The sequence below is a fragment of the Carcharodon carcharias genome, chromosome 23, assembly GCF_017639515.1.
Source record: "Carcharodon carcharias isolate sCarCar2 chromosome 23, sCarCar2.pri, whole genome shotgun sequence".
Taxonomy (NCBI): Eukaryota; Metazoa; Chordata; class Chondrichthyes; order Lamniformes; family Lamnidae; genus Carcharodon; species Carcharodon carcharias.
In genome coordinates this window covers 19,750,217-19,772,019 of record NC_054489.1, presented here as the reverse complement: position 1 = coordinate 19,772,019, position 21,803 = coordinate 19,750,217, and the positions used below count along the sequence as shown (strand labels likewise).

Genomic DNA, 21,803 nt, shown 5'->3' with positions numbered 1-21,803 from the left:
AACTGACTTCTGGGAGTGCAACCACATCTTTAGCAGCCATTAAACATAGGCTAGGTGCTAGGGGTGCTCCATCACTTGCCTGAGGCTCTTGCCTGCATCGAGTGTTCCCTTTCCTTTGGTTTTAATCTGTTCTGTCAGGCCTGGTAAAGGCTGATATTAGGCTGAGATGCCCTTTAAGTTTTTGACTCCCTTCCCCTCCCATTGTGGACTCTTCTTTAATTGTCTTTTAAAATTTATTTTACACACAATTCTCATTTCCCACCTCTTGAGGGATAATTTCACCTTCACCTTCACCATTTGACCAGTAAATTGGTGGAAATAAATAAAACTCGTCAGGTGATCCATCCAAAGGCAAGGGTGAAAATTACCTCCCCGTGTGTCTTCCCTAGACTGATCGAGTTTGCACCTTCTATTCTGAATAATTATTCGAACAAGTACAAATTGAGGAATCGAGTGGGATTTGCACTGACTTTTCAGATCAGATAATTCCCAGTTGTAAATCAAAAAAAAAAATTATCTAAGAAGCGACTTGAAATGGTTTTCAGCCATGGTTGAACAAGAGGGAGTAATGTTAACAGCAACAATGGCAGTATTTTCCCTCCTTGTCTGAGGTGGAACATCCCACACAATGGCCAACTATGACAAGCAAATTTAAATGCAACGTTGCCTTGAAACAGGGACCCAATGCAAATGGAGTGTAGAATCATGAGGACCATAATAAGATTCTTGCAACACATCCACAAACATTATAGAGATTACAAGAATTTTCCATTTTCTCCAGAGTGCTCTGCAATAAAATTGTTCCACGTGTACACTGAGCTTTGAAACATCAAATATAATTTGTGGGAATGAATGAATGGCCCAGAGTAGTGGTTTCATCCAGTTCAAACAATGCAAGTCAGCCAATGCAATCAAACCCTTAACTGGCTCAACTTGATAAGTGTCTTGCCCATACTAAACTCAATCACAAGTTGTCAGGATATTTTAGTTCATCGGTGTGAAATGGGTGGGAAGGCACAAGGTAGCAACATGGATAAAAATTTATCTTTACTTATTACACCATGCGATCAATGTTGATAAAAAGGAGTGATAGTTGTGGAAGTTGATTTTTACCTTGGCACCCTCATGCCTAAAACATGTGAGTGATCCAAGTAAAAGTTGTTAATGCAGCTCTTTCACAAACCAAGCTGTGCCTAGTTATTCCTGGCTGGGCACATTTCCTTTAAAGTACTCAAGTGGATTTTCCATTGGAAACAGTGGCTCAACCTGACTAGTGGGAATGGAGTTTATTACCATTTGCTGAATTCGGTCCAGCACAGGAGCCTCACAATGAAGTGTGAACATAGCTATTGTGTTGCGTAATATTCTGCTTTCTCCCCCAACACTACATTTTACATGAACAATGAGAGAAGTGCTTGCTCCCTAACTCCTCCAGGCCTCTGCTGGTCGATTTATCGGATTGGACCCATCAATGTGTGGTCTGATTTTGTCTATATCTTTGTTTCTGAGGCTTTAATATTAAAGTAAAAGTCTTAAACCCAAATATTTAATGTACAATTTACTCACCCGCTATCTACCACTTGATGCTAGTAGGTGGTTTAATTTGGTGAGGAATAGGTGATGCACTCTTTCTAAGTTTCTCCACACAATCTTGTTTTTGCACGCTCACTACATGGGAACCGTGACTCATCTCACTTTCTCTTAATCTACTCTACTTTTCCCTAGACATAAAAATGAAGGGACGCCTTCAGGGTTGCTTTCCTACTACAGCTGACAAACTTAAAAAAAAACCAGGCTTGCTGTCACCACTTCTTCACTGACTAATTCTGTATCCTATATTTTCCGTGAACAATGCCTTGTCTGACTGTGACCATGGTGCATTATTCCAATTTGTCCTCTTTGACCTTGCTGTAGTTTTTAACATGGTTTGCTATGCCATCCTCCTACCTTGCCTCTCCTGTTGTCCAACTCTGTGTGACTGTACTTGAAAGGTTCCCCTGCTACCTGTTCCAATACAGCCACTGCCTCACTGGTGATGGCTTCTCTTTTCACCCCTACCATCACCCCTAAAGGTCTGTTTCCATTCCTATTTTGGTGGCACCAGCACTAGCTCATCCATCACTAATGCCAACCTGTCTTCGAAGAATTGCATCTTCCTTCAGCTGGGAAGAAGACAACCATGGTTTTCAGCTGATTCCACCTCCTCCTGCCTGGGCTGCTCTCATGGGCGGAAGTAAAGGCTGGTTTTTTTTTTCAGTCCTGAGCTGAGTTTCATGCCCGACATCCCCTCCATCTCTACCGTTAACCTCAACAATCCTAACGTCAGTCAGCCCCAGGCAGCTGTAACTTTCTTTCCTAGGAGCTCAAAACTGTGGAATTATTTACATCCCTCAGTGCCCTTTCTCTGCTATAATCTGAGGTTTCTTAAAAAAAACACCCAAGCTTAGTGTCACCTATTCACTGCTACGTAATTTTTATATTGTACTATCTCGTGTTCTTTTCAGTCACGGTCTGTCCTGCTTTACGGGCCTTGCCCTTCACCCAGGTTTCTCAATAAAACAAAATGCGCACACTATCTCTGTACAAAATGGAATAAGCAACTATCTATACACTACAGCTCATGATATAGTTCTGTGAATGTGGTGGGCTCATGCAATGAGGTGCATTTAATATTTTGTTTTCGTTTGGCAGGTGACATCAAACAGGAAATCAATACATATCGCGAGGGTCCTTTGTACCAGCGCCGGGGCTCTCTCCAGCTGTGGCAGTTCCTAGTTGCACTCCTGGATGATCCATCCAACTCTAACTTCATTGCTTGGACAGGTCGAGGCATGGAATTCAAACTTGTCGAACCAGAAGAGGTGAGGAAATAGGTTCGAGAATTTTATTTCGTGAAAACGACTGGTGCATTTTCCAAGGCTTTGCTGATAAACTAAAGAACGAAAGCCTGGAAACTGTCATGAGGGAACAGCTGACATTGTGTGGGAGTCGAGCATCAGTATGAGACCAGGGAGCGGCTACTGCTACAAAGGGAGGGATGGTATGGAATGAAGGAGAAGCAAGAGTTCAGTCCATCACATAGATTGAGAGCTCTGGGTTATGAGAAACTGGAGGGTAGTAGTGGAATGCCTGAGGAAGGAGAGGCAGGAAGTGTAGGTGGTGGTGGAGTTGGCAATGGGCTTCCAGGTGATATTCAGATAAGTTAGGACTTGCCTCTATTTTTGCCTGTGTTTGCTGAGCTATATGTAGAAAACAAGCAATTTGGCGTTAATGTAGAGAAATATCCAAAAGTGTTTCACATTAGTGTAATTTAAAAAGTGGATTCTGAACCAAAGAAGGAGATGTTGGGCTTGGCCAAATAAATGGATTTAAAAGAGCTCAAAGGAGCAGAGGGAACTGGAGACACAGGCACCAGAATATCCGTTCCATGGAACGAAAGGCACAACTGCCAATACTGGGGCAAAGAGGTGAGGGGATGTACAAGAAGCCTGAGTCAGAGGAACCATATTCCAGGGTTTGTGGGAAGGCGGGGGTAGGGGGATTGTTGGGACAGCAAAGGATGCAAGGACCTGGGGGGAAAGAAAAAGGCAGACTTGCATTTATATAGCAGCATTCACCAACCACAGCAGTTCTCAAAGCACTTTACAGCCAATTAAATACTTTTGAAGTTCAGTCACTGTTATAATGTAGGAACGCATAGCAAGCTCCCACAATCAGAACTGCGACAATGACCAGACAATTTGTTTTTGTGGTGCTGATTGGGAATGAGTATTGGTCAGACATCAGGGATAATTCCGCTACCCTTCTTCAAAATATGCAATGGTTCTTTTACATCTACCTGCAAGGGCATGGCAGAGCTGTTTAAAGTCACGTCCTAAAGATGGCACCTTCAGCAGCACAGCACTCCCTCAGGATCGCACTAGAGTGCTAGCCTTGGCGTTTGTGCTTAAGTCCTGGAGTAAGACTTGAATCTACAGCCTCATGCCTCAAAGACGAAAGTGCAACTAACTGTGCCACAGCTGACATTGGGGGTGGAAGGGGTGTCTGGATATGTATACCAGGTCTTTGAGAGTGGGAGGAATGGAAAGGGGAGGTGCCAGAGCACTGAAGAGGCTGCTGGCTTGGTAGGAGTGGGGAAGTGAGCTCATGATGTGTCAGTACTGGGATGGCAGGGGAACAGTTTTATAGTGTTCTGCTGCCAGAAATACAACGATAGAGTTTTTATCAAGAGTAGGGCAGCCAGTAGTGGGGAGGCATTAGTGCAAAACGGAGAGTGGAAGTAATCAGAATCAGTTGGAAAGAGTTTAGGATTTGGAAAATTGTGGGCAGGATTTTCCCTTCGGTCAGGCGGGTATAGCAGGCAGGCCCAGGAGCAGCCACGAAATGGACCACTGCCCGCGGATCGGGCCCCGACTGCAATTTCACATTGGCTGACGAATTAATGGCCAGCCAGCGTGAACCACACGCTGAGAACCTCAGCGCTGCCGGGGTGGGGGCAGGAGTGGGGCGAGCGCCGAAGTGTGTGCATGCTGGGGTGGGGGGGCTGCGGAGGTGGTGTGCTCACTGAAAACTCCCTGAAGGCACAGAGCTGCCTCGGGCAACTGAAGAAGTTTACAATGAAAAATAAAGATTTTAAAAATAAAGGAAACATGTCCCCACATGCCACTCAATCACATGAACAGGGACATATTAAAAATGATGATTAAAATTTTAATTTTAAAAAAAATTATAGCTGGAAACCTCATCCTGCCCGTGGATGAGGTTTCGTAAAACATGCAAAGGCCACCCACCACCTATTCACCCATGTACCGATCATAAGGCTGGACTGGCAGCAAAAGACACGAATTGCTGGTTTAATGGCCTTAATAGGCCTCTTAATTATCGGCAGATGCGCTGCCAACTCTTGTGCATGCCCACCAACTGAAATATCGTGCGAGTGCACAATGGAGTCAGGACACTCGCCAAGTGATAGCGCACTACTTTAGACCCAATTGGGTCAGGGATGTACTGCTTCTGCAGCAACACATCCTTTTTCTCTCTTGCTTTGATCAGAATCCATCCTGCCTGGATTGGACCCTGCCCCTCAACCTCATGCTTGAAGGCCTAAGCCATTCACCTGCAAACCCTGTAAAGCTGCAGTGGAGAGGTTAAGCTACCAGCTTAAAATAGGTAGGGTGTGCTTTCAATGCTTTTAAGCAATCACTGAGAACATCCATTTTGGTATCTGGGAATCCTCTGTGCTTGAGGTTGGGGTCTGACCGTGTTTACAGGAGCTGTATTGATGGGAAAGCTCAGCAGCTGTGAGAGAGTTTAAGTGTGACATGCAGGACGTGGTTGAGAGGCAAGTTGGAAAAGCTGACAGACGTAGATGCAGCCACCACTGTTACAGGAGGTAAGTGTGACACAGGAAATGTATACATTGGCACAACTTTTAAATAAAACAGATTTAGATTGAAAAGAAAATACACATTTGAAAGAAGTAATAAAGAAACAGTTAAACCAGGCCTGACGCAGCTCACTTGCCCACCGCCTCTCAATGTATCACTGTCCATGAGGGACTCAAAACAGCCATTATGTGTCATCCGAGTTGATAACACATCAGTGCACAGTTGGATCATTTCAAAAGCCAGCCTGTGGTGAATAATGTTGGGCTGCAGTGCAGCTTAGTTAAGGAAAGGTGTCTGTTGAAGAGAGGTGCAATCACAAGAACTATACACCTGAGGGAGGCTATTTGCCTGTCCTTGCTTATCCATCTCGTAAGAGTCTAATCATGTTCTTTCTCCCACCTCACCCCAGCCAACCATTTCTTAAGTTGCTCCAGAGTTTTTAACCTCCTCCAACCTACGCAGAATCTGTTTCAGGTGGTGATCTCTGTTTGTGCGAGAAATGTTTCTATCACTCTCCAGAAAAAAATCTAGCTTGAATTGCAGAATTTTCAAGTACGATTTAAAGCAAGTATTTTTAAAAGTTTACAATTGATTTTTGCTCTGTTATGATGTCACCCTTGCAAGAGCCAAAACAGATTTGAGGAGGGAGCCATTATAATCAGCTTAGCACTGGAAAATGAATCAAATACAAGGAAAATCACACCATCAGCTAAAATGACAACTGAAGTAATATAACCATGTCAAACATCTGACACATATCATTGGCCTGAATCTCAAATAATTGGGCACAATTCTGATTATATAGGAAGAACGCTTAAACTAAATTTTAAACTATGGTTTAAAAAGTTGTTTAATTTCAGCTTTTATGTATAAAGACTTGCTGGGATTCAATTCTAAATCATTGTTTCCACTTGCACTGCTCTTGCATACAGAGGTAACCAGTAAGACTGCATATTTTCACCTCTGAAACATCACCTGACTCCTCTCCCTCAACTCAGCTCATCTGATGAAACCCACATTCTTTGTCACCTTCACACTTCATTATTCTAAGCATCTCTGCCCAGTCTCCCACATCACACCCTCCATAAACTTGAGTTCATCTGAAAATCTATGCTGCCTGTGTCTTAATTCGCACCAAGTCCTGTTCACCATCACCCTGTGTTTACTGACCTTACATTTGCTGCCAGCTAAGCAATGCCTTCGTGTTAAAATTCTTATCCTTGTTCTCAATTCACTCCATGCTTTCGCCTCTCCCTATTTCTGTAATCTCCTCCAGCCCCACAACCCTCCAAGAAATCTTGTGCTCCTCCAGGTCTGGCCCCTTGAATTTCCCCGATTTTTAATTGCTCCTCCATTGGTGGCTGTGCCTTCAGTTAGCCTAGGCACTAAGCTCTGGAATTTTCTCCCTAAATCTCCCTGTCCCTCAACATCTCTTTCCTTCTTCACAACACCCCTTAAAACCTCCCTCTCTGACCAAGTTTTTGGTCATGTACCTTAATGCGTCCTTATGTGGCTTGGTGTTAGATTTTATTTTGTAATGTTCCTGTGAAGCATCTTTGGCACATTTTATTACATTAAGTGTGCTATACAAATCCAACTTTATGCTGGTGTTGTACCCCTCCATTTTGAGGCAGGTCCAAAAATCAACTGAAATCCAGTACCAGATGCTTAGTATAAATAATTGATGGCAAACCTTACGAAATGGTACCTGCTCGAAGTGGATCTTGGGATTTTGGCTTCGCATTTCCCAGATTTTCCATCCATTATGCCTGAATTCTCAAATCGCACTTCTAGTAATTAAGGCTGCTCACTGCGATTGCAGCTCTCGAGCATGAATGCTTGTAAACTGAGAAGGCGGTATAGAAAATGGTATGGAAAACTATGATATGGCAGAAATATTCTCACTTTGTCAACCTTGTTTCCTCTGACTGGGGTGTCTAGAACAAGGGGTCATAATCTCAGGATACGGGGTAGGCCATTTAAGAGAAACTTCTTCACTCAGAGGGTGGTGAACCTGGGGAATTCTCTACCACAGAAGGCTGTGGAGGCCAAGTCACTGAATATAGTTAAGAAGGAAATAGATTTCTGGACGTCAAGGAGTATGAGGAGAATGGGGCTTTGAAATCGAGGATCATATTGAATGGTGGAGCAGGCTTGAAGGGCTGAATGACTCACTCCTGCTCCTATTTTCTGTTTCTATCTACATGAAATAACGACCCTTTGATTGTGTGCCGCAGTTATCCACACATTCTTAAGTTTAATGCTCACCTCTGTAGTTGGGGAGCCAACATGCTTGGAGTCGGGCTGATCTTTATTGATTGATTCTTTGTGCCCCATCTGCCAGCATTCCAGATGGTTGGACTGGGGGAAGTCTATGAACCAGATCAGCTGATGGATCATATGTTGCAGCAATCTCTGATTTTGCTAGTCGACACAGAGATGAGTGCTGCTAATGGAGCACTGAACCTGGTGGGTTAGGGACAGGTAGTACATTCAGTCAGAGCAGAAATCAGCAATGCTGTTTGGAGACTTGATAATCTGCCAGTTTCCATTAAGAACTGACAATACAGCTAATTTTTGCCATCTTGGGATTTGTGTGCAATAGTGTGGATTTTCCCAGCAGTGCTGCTAAATGCACAGGGACACTGATTAAAATAGGACAATTGAAAGATACTTTTGCAAAGTTTCATGATAGAGGGTAGACTTGCCAAGACATTCATTTTGATTAGTTAGCTTTCCACTTGATTTATAATACTCATTATAATGTAATATTTCAAATAAGTTTCTTCAGGACAAGGAGAGAACATTAAGCGATATCTGAAACGGTTATTTAAGAAATGTAAATTTGAGTTATGGAGCAGCAACTTTCAGACCATGAAATAAAATACACTGTTAGATTCTGATAAATGATTCAATTTTAGGTAGTTTGTCAAAAAATGTTCTGCTCAAATTAAGATTGCCTACAAAACGCAAGTACATATGAAGCCCATTAATTAGTCACAAGTCACCTAAAACTGCAGTTTTCAGCCCTCCTTTCCTGACTGTTGCCCACTATTTGGCATGTAGTTGCATAGATGTTCACAGTTCTCCAGTGCATCATCCACATAGCCATTTACAGCCTAAAGAGTAAGTGCCAGCATGATTTTCTGTTACTTTGTTGTTAATGATATGAGATTCTTTGTGCTGGTTATTTAGATCCTTCCTGGAAGTTCTACTCAAGAAAACAGCATTTTCTAACTTGCAGTAACCCACTTGCTAGAGGCAGGCTAGAATTAGTTATGGTTCTCAGTGCTAATATCTATCAAGTGATCTCTGCAGGAAAACACAGGTATGTGGACATCAGCCAACTATAGATGTGGGAGCCAACCATAGATTTGGGCTCATCTGCTATACATAAAGGTTGGAAGACTTGCGGCATTTACTCAAAGGATGGTCATTCAATGGCTGGCAGATTTTCCCGAAGCCTGTGCTTGTCTTGCTGTCAAGATGGCTGCTGAAAAGCACAAAGGAAAGATTTAGTGATGATGTTCGCTCGTTTTCTCCTGTTTTCCTGTGGGGTATGTATCCAGTCTCTACTCTGTCACAGTAACCCAGTTGAATACATGAACTCAGCAGAGCCAAAGATTAACCTGCACCATGTTGTTCCGTGACACTGGCATTACTGTCAGTTGGCCTGTTGGTTAACTCCTGAGCATTTGTGTGATTTACAAGTTGCTTTTCCTGCTATGCCAGGATTTCTGCCTGCTACTCCCTCCTAATGGCACTGGCTCTTCTGATATCTCACCAAAATGGCCATTATGTGAGCATTGGCAAGCTTTTAATCTTTGTGTGTGTAAATCACAGCCTCAGCTCACGCTGTCTACACTTTCTGGCAGTATTCCAGGGATACCAGTGAGAAATGGATATTCTTTTCTCTCTCTAGCCCGAGGCTTCCATATAGCACTCTTACTGAGATGAGCTATCATTGCACAGATAGGCGACTGGCCCCAGTTCTCTCCTGACCTGAATGGCTCAGTACCACACCCACGTACTCAGGCAATGCATGAGCTACCACAAGCTTGTTAACATCGCAAGGTCTGCTTTTACACCCAAACCCTGAGACCCACACATGATCCAAGATGAGCTTTGGCTTTCCTCTAGGCTATGCATCATTTTTATTTGCTGACATGGAAATGGCATTGTTCTGTACCCAGGGCCAGGTGCTGACAGTTGAAAAATCATAACATTTCCATCAAAGTAATAAACTGAGAAGATCAGTGACCTGCACATTAGTGTCAATGGGTAACTGATGACTCCATTTAACAAAGTTACTCTCCCTTAGTGCTCAAAGCTCCAAGAGAGCATTGTACGATCGGGGGCATGTTGCTAAACTAAGACCTGATAGCCTATTGGTTTATGCAGTCCAAATGGTTTAATCCTTGGGACATCTAAATTTGGGCTGCCCTTTTAAAGGGAACTTACTTATATTTCATGCTGCACACAGAAAGAAGTGAATGATAATTCTGATCTATCCTTTTCTAGCGTTACTCACCAGGAATTGGCACAAATCACCCGGCTGCACACCTGCAATGTAACCCAACTAAATTACAAAATATGTTCATTGTAACTGTGGGAAATATTAATGTCCCAGTGGTCAAATCAGCACTCACTGTCCAGAGTCCAACCTGAAGAATGGCCGTTTGGCTGAAGTATTGATGGCTGCAGGCATTCATCAGACTGTATTCCAGGTGGTGCCTTCAAGGCGGGATGGAAGCAAAGCATAAAATTTGCAAAAAAAGATATCGACCCAGTTCTTTGCCTATGCTGAGCACTAACTGTGGCCTTCACCAGGCCTGCCATTTCTCAGGTGCAACATTGAATTGTAGCTTCTGTTACTAACTACCGAGCAACTTGACCACTATCTCTGCTGTCATAATTTTTTTTCCCTTGCAACATTCTCCCTTGTTGATCTCCACAGATGTCCATTTGCTATCCTGTATCTTATCCAAGTGACCACTCTTCAAGGGTGAGCCTAGATAGTGAGTGTTGACAGATTATTCTGCAACTGAACCCACAGATCCACACTTATAGTCGGCACCACTGAGATTCCAATAAGAAGTCAGTTGATTGGCTTTACTCTCTCTTCTAGCTCAGCAGCATTGACACCAATCCCACTATCATTAATAGGTCAGCTAACAGCTGCAGCCCATTTGCATTACTTTCTTACAGAACCTTCTGCCATGTTAATGTTAAATGTGACACTTTTTTTATAACAATTTATCTTCTGATCAACTATCTTGTTGCCCAAGATTCAAATTTATTATGATCCTCGACCAGACTCCCAAAGTTTTGGTAAAAATTTGGTTAGAGACCGTTAACATTTTGCTTAAAGTAAGCAAAGTTTGAGATTCAAGATGCTTGCTAAGAGAATGAAGTTACAAGATCCCGTGGGATTTGAACAAACAAAAATAAACTTCACTTTACAAGGTCAGAAAGATAAAACAATTTACAACATCTATTTCATATTCTAACATTCAGGGTTAATATAAGGTGAATTAACAGGCAAATTGTATTTGAACACACCACACTGCACGATAAATGGTAGATGTGACCACGACAGAGTCCACTGATTTCTCAACAACCCACCCAGACATCCATAAATATGGTGAGTCAACCAATCTCTGTCACACTCATGCAGGATTCCACCTTCGATGATCATGCATTGAAATTCTCTCCACAAGTCGCTCCAACTTGGACGGCCTCAGTGACAGCCCACCTCACAGGGTTTCGATCTCATCTCCCCAGATTCCGTTCCCCTAGAATCCGAAATCTACGCTCAAGCACCAACTCCAAAGTACAGGTTCAGCTCTTCGCCTGTGCTGAGCAGAACACTAAGATAAAAGCAAAAAACTGCGGATGCTGGAAATCCAAAACAAAAACAAAAGTACCTGGAAAAACTCAGCAGGTCTGGCAGCATCTGTGGAGAGGAACACAGTTAACGTTTCGAGTCCAAATGACCCTGCAACAGAACTAAATAAAAATAGAAGAGAGGTGAAATATAAGCTTCACCTTATATTCATCTTCCGACTAGGCATTTTACAGCCTTCCAGACTGAATATTGAGTTCAACAATTTTAGATCATGAACCCTCTCCTCCAGACCCCACCCCTCCTTCCAATCCCCCTTTTTTTTTCCAATAATTTATATAGATTTTTCTTTTCCCACCTATTTCCATTATTTTAAATGTATTTCCACCCATTGTTTTGTCTCTACCTTTTGGCCTTTTTTGATTCCTTTGCCCCACCTCCCCCCCCCCACCCCCACTAGGGCTATCTGTACCTCGCTTGTCCTGCTTTCTACCCTTAATTATCACATTCCTTAGATAATATCACCACCTTCAACACCTCTTTGTCCTTTTGTCTATGACATCTTTTGGCTTTCTCCACCTATCACTGGTCCTCTATCCAGCTCTACCTGTCCCACCCACCCTTAAACCAGCTTATATTTCACCTCTCTTCTATTTTTACTTAGTTCTGTTGAAGGGTCATTCGGACTCAAAACGTTAACTGTGTTCCTCTCTGCAGATGCTGCCAGACCTGCTGAGTTTTTCCAGGTATTTTTGTTTTTGTTCTGAGCAGAACACTACTGCTCCCAAAAAATACCTTCATCCTAACAGCCCACAGCATGGAGTCACCAACCTTCTGCTCCCTCCTTGTGTCTTCAGGGCTTCTTCTGAACTCACTTCACTTATAGTCTGCTAATTGCAGCCCTTTTCTACTTTTAACTTAACTGGGACCTCTTCTTGTCCCTGTCTCCTATCTGGGACTCTTCTTTTGGGACACCTCTCCATCCTCTCTCCCTTTGGGACTTCTCCCTATCTCCTCTCTCTGTTCCCTGCCTGGGACACTTGCCTCCATGGGTTTACTGCCCGGGTGCACTGGGCCCATCTTCAGCCCAAAGAATTTATGCATGCAGAACTGCACATGCGCAGAAACTCAGGTATGTTGGGATTTGGAGTTCCTGACCTCCTCTCCGATGAGGTAAGTGTGGCTTTCATAACATGTTTGTACCTTGTTACTGTGTCATTTGTGGCTCAGTTGGTGGCACCCTCGCCTCTGAGTCACAAAGTTGTGGGTTCAAGTCCCACTCCAACTTGAGCACAAAATCAAGACAGACACTCCAGTGCAGTACTGAGAGGGTGTTGCACAGTTGGAAGTGCCGTCTTTCCAGATGAGATGTTAAGGCAAGGCCCTGTTTGCACCCTCCCCTCCCCCCAAGTGGATGTAAAAGATTCCATGCTGCTATTCCAGAGAAGTGCAGGGGAGTTATCCTCAGTGTCCTGACCAATATTTATCCCTCGATCAACACCACAAAAATAGATCATCTGGTCATTATCAAATTGTTGTTTGTGGGAGTTTGCCATGCAAATTGGCTGCTGCATTTCCCATAATTCAAAAGTGACTACTCGTCAAAAAATGTCATTAGCTGTGAAGCGCTATGGGACAGCTGATGGTCATGAAAGATGCTATATAAATGGAAGTCTCTTTAGCTGGCTACCCAAGTTTTAATAGCCTTGGTTTTAGTAGTTTGCTGCTTCTTTGATCTCCAGATCACATTTAGCTTTGTTGATTTCCGCACCAGTACTGATACATTAAGAATATTCATCTGTGCCATATTGAAAATATTCTCAAAGTAATTTGGCCCCATGGTTATGTGGGTAGGTTGTGTCAGCCACACCATAAGCAGATATTTCTCCTAAGTGACAATAGTGTATTACACACTACTTATGCCATGACTTATTTAAAGTTTTGTGCTGGGTACCAGCCTTCGCAATGGTGCAACAGAACTTGATAGTATCAAACGAATCTACCTTTTTTAAAAAAAAATGCAAATACCGGAAACTTGAAAGAAAATACAGGAAAAACACAACAGCTACATCACCAGCTGTAAAGAAAAAGATAAGTTAACATTTCAAGTTGGCCTGTTCATCAGAACAAATGTCCTGAGGAAAGGTCTGAATCCAAACTGCTATCTTACTCTGTGAATGTAAACAGATTCTTTCATTCTGATAACCTGTTGCTAGGCCCCAGGTGATGACTTTGTTGTCTTATTTAATGGCAACTGATATTACTGATTAAACCTGCACAAACCTCTGAGATCACAAAATTGTACTGCAGAGAGGATTATTCTGAAATGTCGTACCTATTGTCTACACAACGATAGAACAACCCTGATGCAACTCAGTCATAATTTGATATTTTTAAAATTTGTTCTTGGGATGTGAGTGTTGATGGCAAGGCCAGTGTTTATTGCCCACCTCTAATTCCCCTTGAAAAGATGGCATGAGCTGCCTTCTTGAACCATCACAGTCTATGCGGCATAGATGCATTTTTCTGTAGCACTTTGATACAACTGAGTGACTTGCTACACCATTTCAGAGGACAGTTAAGGGTCAATCACATTGCTGTGGATCTGAAGTCACATGTAGGCCAGAGCGGGCAAGGATGGTGGTTTTCCTCCCCATGAGGTCATATACCAAGTCAAGTACCAAAACCATTACATTTTTTTTGTACTGTACACACATTGAACTAATGATTTTATTTTATTCTACAGGTGGCGAGGCTTTGGGGAATGCAAAAAAATAGGCCAGCCATGAACTATGATAAACTTAGCCGTTCCCTTCGCTACTATTATGAGAAGGGGATCATGCAAAAGGTTGGTTTGGTTTAATTACATTAAAGTGAGCATTTTTGCAACAAAGTTTCCTGGTTTATCATGACTAGCATCTGCATCAACACTGTTGGGTCTGTCAATTTTCTTTTTTATTGGGTAAATGCTTAAGACCTACTATATAGCCCAAGAAATAAAACTGCATAAAATATTCACAGAAATGCTTATGTATAAGTTTATTCCCAATAATTGTTCTCCTCCCTTGGGGACCCCACCTCCCCACCCCCGACTCCGCACCTTTCTACAACTAGCGTGGACCGGCCTCCAAACCTCCTGCTCCCTGCCAACCAGCTAACTCTCTGCCTTTGGAGGTTTCCTGATGCCAATCCTCATTTCAGACTGCAGCATGCATTCTGTTACCACCACAGAATTAAGACTGTAATTTCCAGAAGCTCTTGGTCACACTCCAATCCGTAAAAAGAGAGGCCTGGCTTTGTAGACCACTGGGTCGTGACTTTCAGTTTGACCTCCTGTATTTGAATCTCCCATTCCATAATTAAGTAAAGTTCAGCATGGCTCATGTGGCGTTCTATGTGGAGAGCAGCAGGATTCCCAAGTGATCCATCTTATCAAGGTGGGGTGCAGAGGGCAAAAAGGACAGGGATACAGTCAGGATGAAGTATCTCTGGGAAAAAGCTGCAACTTTAGTTGCGATCTTAAGAAAGCAAGCGTTTCCCATCACCCTTTCTTCCACCCCCCTATTGAACCCCAGAATTAGAGGTTATGGAGCCAGAATGTTAGATTTCTTTACATGGTTCAACTACACGTTTACTTGCAGTTTTTTCTATGTGTCCTTTTGGAATTCCGTCAGCCAATTTACCAAACTGTTGGCTGACTGAGCGCAAGGAAACATAGAAAATAAGAGCAGGAGTAGGCCATTCAGCCCTTCGAGCCTGCTCCGCCATTCATTATGATCATGGCTGCTCACCCAACTCAATAGCCTGCTCCCGCTTTCTCCGCATACCCTTTGATCTCTTTCATCCCAAGAGCTATATCTAACTCCTTCTTGAAAACATACAATGTTTTGGCCTCAACTACTTTCTGTGGTAGTGAATTCCACTGTCTCACCACTCTCTGGGTGAAGAAATTTCTCCTCATCTCAGTCCTAAATGCTCTACCCCATATCCTTAGACTGTGACCCCTGGTGTTGGACTCCCCCCACCATTGGGAACATCTTTCCTGCATCTACCCTGTCTAGAAAGAAAGTGGCAGGAATAGGCAATGTTGAGAGGCCGGATAGGGAAAAGAATAATGATGAAATAAGAATTATATACGTTTTGTAGAACATTGATAACATGATGGAACATCTTTATTTCCTGTACTTATTTCCTATCTTCTAGTAGCTGAATTGAGACTGCTTCCTAACTTTATCATTCTTTTTTTGATGGGGGAAAGAATACAGTAAAATGTTTTCCACCCAATTCTTTGGCCCAGGAACTGAGCTCAGGTTCCAAAATGTTGTAACCTATTGTTAACATATGTTTTAGGCTTTGTCTTCCAGTAAGCATCCTGGTGTGAAATTGAGAAATGTTAGACCTGCTCTATGCTGTTATCTGATCTCACCTGAGCCTCTACAATTGGCCTCAACTTTTCTGTGCTGGAGATAATTAGCCAGACTTACACTCTGTTCACTAACCAGTCTTGTATCTGGGACGTGCACATTTGCTGGGACTTGGCTGAAAATGGGAGAGGACTTTCTGCAATGCCCTCCATGGTCAAACGACCTGCCAAAAATTCATGTCCAAGCTGACACGTGTGATATGGCTGCTGTCAGTCATGGAAAATTGATTCCCTCATGAACCATAAAGGAGGAGGGGAGGAAGCTTGCAAACAGAGCTGGCACAAGGTCTGAAGTGAAGCATTGGTTCTCTCCATGTATAGAACAGATAAGTGTCCTCCAGTGTACTCCAATGGCCTTTGCTGTTTGCAGGTTGCTGGCGAGCGATACGTGTACAAGTTTGTCTGCGAACCTGAAGCACTCTTCTCTTTGGCATTCCCTGACAATCAACGGCCACTGCTGAAGTCTGAATTTGATCGACACGTGAATGAAGAAGACACTGTACCCCTGTCTCACCTGGATGAGAACACCGCCTACATGGCAGACGCTGGCTGCATCAATTCACAGCACTATAGCAAAGGATATATGTATTGATCAGCAACAAGGAGAATATTGGGTTTTTAATCTCTCTAATTGCACTGCAATAACTATTAGAAACTGGTAGTAATTATAAGTTAGAATCTGTTGCTTCAAACGTACATACATCTATTAACGAGGGAGAGAAACTCATTGTGTATATGATTTTAGAAGATGGGTTTGCCTGTTTCTTGCATAAATCTCTCTCACTGCATATACACATTGTGCAAGGGACTTTTGTAATTTGAGGCAGGGCTGTTTTTTTTTTTTAGGTCATTTCTCCCTAACAAGCAGCAGATTGATCAAGACAGTAGCCCATTAAATATTTTGCTTGTTCTTTTCGACATGTTTTTAAAAACTGCTATTTTGTGCTTTTTAATGTTGAGTTTCATTGCACAAGTTTTCTCATGAAATCTGCCAGAACATTTTAGGAAATGTAGTTGACATTCGAAGGCTTGTCGCTGCTGAATTTACAGATATTCCTTATTTTCTCGCTTCAATCTGCCTTTTTGTTTCCCTCTGTGGTAAGAGCACCTTTACTTTTTTGATGCATTGACTTTTACGATGCTTGTTTAATCAGCATTAGTTCATTTGTCGGGTTGGTTTTATATCTGGGGTCTCATGTTGTCTCCTGCTGTTCTGTGCAGCAGACAAAGGCAGACACTTGGCTGGGAAACAAATGTTGCACTCCCCAAGACTCACACTATGGGAGATTGATTTTAGAGAGGAAAACTTTATTCCCTTAATGTTCAGAAGGGGAGGGCAAGTCTGATCCTCATAACACAAAATGCTTATTGCGCTAAACAAAATTCAATAGTCTAATAATTCAAATGTGAATCAAGCAAAGGAGAAAATTAACGCTTGAAGAAGATGAAAATTAGAATATCTGAATTAAGCAATTTTGAAGGATTAATGGAAAAGAAGTCCGGAAAAATTGGAAGTGGGAAGCAAAACTCAAAGTTTACTTGTAAAACATACATGTTACTTTGTTCCAGAGCTACAGTGAGCAGAAAAGCAACTTATGGTTACCAATTAAGTAGACTAACCCAACGGTGTAAGGACGATAGAAATTCCACATAACACTCCATGCTTGAAATTCAAACGCACTAAATCACTTCCTATCAGATAGAATTGCAGGCCCAGGCATAATCTTGAATCACGCAATTAGTCCATGTTTTCAGTGATCAGCTGACTGACGGTCAGTTTGCTTCACTACACACAAAAAGGTCTTGGTTAAATCAAATCTTTGACATGTGAATTAAACTGGCGAAGCACATTTCTTTTTGAATTGGGATGATCGTGTTTCAGGATCAAACAGTTTGCAGTATAAATATCAAGCATTTGTAATGGTTGCAAATAATTCCACAGAAAATCCGGGGAAAGTCTCTTTGGTTCACCTTAGAATTCCGCCCTATGGGTAGTGGCCTTGTCAGTGATTCTGAGGGAGTACTATGTAGCTGCATAGTTAGACGTTTTACAGTTATACACATTAAGCATAGCTTTAGAGATAATGAAATAAATAATGATGCGTGACAGATTATTGAAAATTATGTGACAGATCTACTAGCTAGGGGAGCTGAATTCTTATTTCAGAGATTTAATGGAATCCAGACAAGACTAAACTTTGCTCTCTTTGTCCTGACTGAACATTTTTTAAAACAAATGCATTATATATATCTAGTTCCCAGTGAGCACAGACTCTCAATATAAAACTGACACAACATTTGAGACCAATGAACAGCCTCTGAGAGCTGACTGGATGAGAAATAGCAGCAATAAAATTTCCTGTGATTACAGTTGGCCCCTATTGGTTATATGGAGGTAGCTATACTTAGTGTGCAATGACTTTGATAGAGTTGATGCTGGTACTGGGTGTTCAAAACAGACAGTATTCCATTCCCCCTAGATCCCTTACCTTGAACAGCACAAAATCCAATGCATTCCTGGTTGTGTTGGTTGTGTTCATTCCTGTTTGTTATCTTGGGCCTTTATTTTTGTCTACGTAGCCAGCTCAATTTGAGCTTTAGTTTAGCTGAAACCCAAACCGGTTCACTCGCTTGCCTGTGCCTGCAGGTTGGGAGGTTCTGGGATAGCACTGCACGTTAAAATGTCACTCACAAATTATTTATGTCACATTCTCTGTATTATTGCTATAGTTCCAGCATATGCCTCATGGGAGAAATAAACTACATGTGAAACTGAGAGGTAGGCATGAAAACAGGATAATACAGAGCACACAGTGATGCAACAGATTGTAATTAATGTGAGGAACAAAAATAAAGGATCAAAGCTGCAGAAATCTGAGTATTACCAGATAATTAAGGATTAAATGCCTTGCCAGCCAACTTTAATTTAGAGTCTGTGCTAGATCGAAGGTTTTATTTATTCACAAGTAATAAGGCAAAAAAAAGCAGTGTCGAGGTGGTGTAATATTGGTGAACTGATTAAGCTGAGACTGGTAGCTCTAAGGCAGAGGAACAGTCAAAGCTACCTCTTGTGTTGAGCAATGGATAGAGCAATACATAAATTATTCAGGACATATTTTAGATTCACTACTTCAAACAGAGCAATGTACTAATCACTTTTGGCTTGTTCCACAGTGACCACATTAGTGGAAGGCTGGTCGATTGTTGCTTTTGCCTATTTCCGTGAGACTCTCAACCAGTCCGAAGGAAAAAGGGCCAGTCTGGTCACGGGCTTTTAAGGGTGGTCATAGGCCATAATTTTTGCTAATGTTTGTAGGAATGAGAGCTTTGCAAAGGGAGCACGGTATTTATATAATGCACGGTTAAAGAATCCTGCTCTCCTCGGTGCATTGCCACTGTAGGCAAGTTCTAAGCATGTTGCACCTGAATTATGCAAGTTTGAGACAATCAATAGTTTTAAGATTTCCATTAAAAATATATATATATAGAATTAGTGTTTGAACCAATTTTCATTTATTATGAGGTCAAGGCCGAGACTGTTTACTTTGAGGTTCCTAGCACGAGACAGCAAGGTGAGCAAATAGGTTGCATACTGCCACTGTGAATGCAATGTCATTGTATTCTTTGCAATGGACGTTTTATTTTACATTAAACATATTACTGTTACTGTAATCTTAGCCAACATACTTTTGTTAGACGTTGATCTCAGGCAGTTTATCCCAGACATGCCAGCTGAAGGTTAAAGCCAAGGGGTGGATGTACATAATGAAAAGGAGAAACAAAGCAGGAAAAGGAGAACCAAGTTTAAAACACTGTATGGTTTTCTACATTTCTTTGTTTCTTTTTTTTTTGCTTTGCCACTGAAAGCATTGACTGTTGAGGTACAATTCGATGGATACTGGTCCCCAGAGTGGCAATTCTTCATGCGTGAGTCTAGTCAGCGAGTGTGGGCAGCCCAGTTAACTATGAAGGAGCAGTACCTTCAAGAATGATCTCTCTCTCTCTCTCTCTTTCTCTCGCACATGTGTGCACACACACACATCACTAATAGCTAGTGTCACTACTCCTGGATGCTAACATCAGCAGTAACTGAGAATCAAAATTCCTGGCATCTTGTGGTTGCTATGGTTCAGTTATATACTGCCTTTGCCAACTGTCATTGGGAAAGCTATCTCCCTTTTTTGTAAAAGGACAGCTAGACAAATGACAGTACAGTGTGTCAATGAAAAACAAACCACAGTTACCTTGGACTGTAATACCCACAGTGAGTGTGCAGACGCACCATATGATGTGGTTTGTTTTTCAATAACTAACTGTTCAAAGCATCTTTATCCAGCATGTAGTGAATGCTTTATATAGAAGCTGACAGTAGATCCAACAGGGGCTTGTGAGAGGAATAAGCAGGCATCGCTAGGATACAAAACCAAAGTTACCAGCAGAAGCCTGACTGCTGAACACTCAACTCACTGATCGGGTCAGATTTTGTGGCTCTTGTCCAGGGAACAAAGTAGTCGACTGTAAAATTCATATGCAGCTGTACAGTTGGGTCACAGGCACAAAATGGCCTGTCAGCCTCTTCTTTGCCACACCCCCTGCACTTTCCTGGGTTCATTTATTGCTGCATTAATTTTCAGAAAGCTCCCACGTTGGCTCAGTGGGTTAATGGATGAAGTAATTGTGCCATTCAAATCAGGTTTTCCCCTCCTAATTGTGCTGGGTCATCTAATCTCAGCCACAGCGCACACGACAAACCACAGAAGCCTCTTCCCCACAGGACTGGGGAGGAAAGGGAGGGGGAAAATGGGCCAGAGTTCCCCAACCTCTGATTATTATCCAGGGGCTTTTACTGGAGGTGTACATGCAGGTATTGTAGGAGGACCAGATTATGTTCGGCTATATTACCTCCTACAGTTGAATAGCATGCTACAACCCTCCATCAAAGCTCACACATGAATAAGAACAATCATCATCTGTGGAATAGTACCTCAGCAAGGAATCAATACCTTCAGGAAGGGATGAGAGGAACCTGGCAAGTTTATGTTAAGCGAAAGCTATTTTCTAGGCATTAATTAAGTAAAATTGCATCAATATCACAGTAATCAATGGCTATGTAGCATTGTACATATTGCAGATGTCAATTGTCACAGGTTGTACAGCTGTTATGAGAAACAGGGCATTTAAAAAAAATAAAGTGCCTTTTAAAGGGAATGATTGGTGCTGAGGGTGAGAGCCATCCTTTGACCACAGACATCTAAGCTCTCCTTTTACTCATAGATCCTGGATCCAACTGTATCCCATAATGAGGTTGAAAACCCTTGTTCTCCCCTTCTTGCTCATACACAAAATGAGCCTCAATCTTTTGCCAATCAGCAGAGTTCACAGGTTAGCCCTTTCGCTCACGGGGACCACGTAGTGACTGCTGTGGGCAGCATAACAAAATATGTTATGTTAGACTGTCCACCAATATCCATTACAAGCCTACCGACCCCCACAGCTACCTCGACAACAGCTCCTCACACCCCGCTTCCTGTAAGGACTCCATCCCATTCTCTCAGTTCCTTCGCCTCCGTCGCATCTGTCCTGATGATGCCACCTTCAAAAATAGTTTCTCTGACATGTCCTCCTCCTTCCTTAACCGAGGTTTTCCACCCAGGGTAATTAACGGGGCCCTCAACCATGTCCGGCCCATCTCCCGCGCATCCGCCCTCACGCCTTCTCCTCCCTCCCAGAACCATGATAGGGTCCGCATTGTCCTCACTTATCACCCCACCAACCTCCGCATTCAAAGGATCATCCTCCGCCATTTCCGTCAACTCCAGCATGATGCCACCACCAAACACATCTTCCCTTCACCCCCCCGGCAGCATTCCGTAGGGATCGTTCCCTCCGTGACACCCTGGTCCACTCCTCCATCACCCCCTACTCCTCAATCCCTTCCCACGGCACCTTCCCATGCAACCGCAGAAGATGCAACACCTGCCCCATCACTTCCTCTCTCCTCACTGTCCAAGGACCCATACACTCCTTTCAAGTGAAGCAGCATTTCACTTGCGCTTCCCTCAACTTAGTCTACTGCATTCGTTGTTCCCAATGCGGTTTCCTCTACGTTGGAGAGACAAAACGCAGACTGGGTGACTGCTTTGCAGAA

General features: G+C 42.7%; 1 protein-coding gene across 1 annotated transcript in view; it reads left to right on the top strand.

Moving 5' to 3' along the window:
• etv4 (ETS variant transcription factor 4) overlaps positions 1-21,229 on the top strand; it is a 104,393-nt gene extending 83,164 nt beyond the window's left edge. The window contains exons 11-13 of the mRNA XM_041173584.1: positions 2,692-2,861; positions 13,979-14,080; positions 16,026-21,229. Of these exons, the coding sequence (XP_041029518.1) occupies positions 2,692-2,861; positions 13,979-14,080; positions 16,026-16,247 (494 nt within the window). The 3' untranslated portion in view covers positions 16,248-21,229. The remainder of the gene's footprint in view (positions 1-2,691; positions 2,862-13,978; positions 14,081-16,025) is intronic.
• Positions 21,230-21,803: the final 574 nt, after the last annotated feature.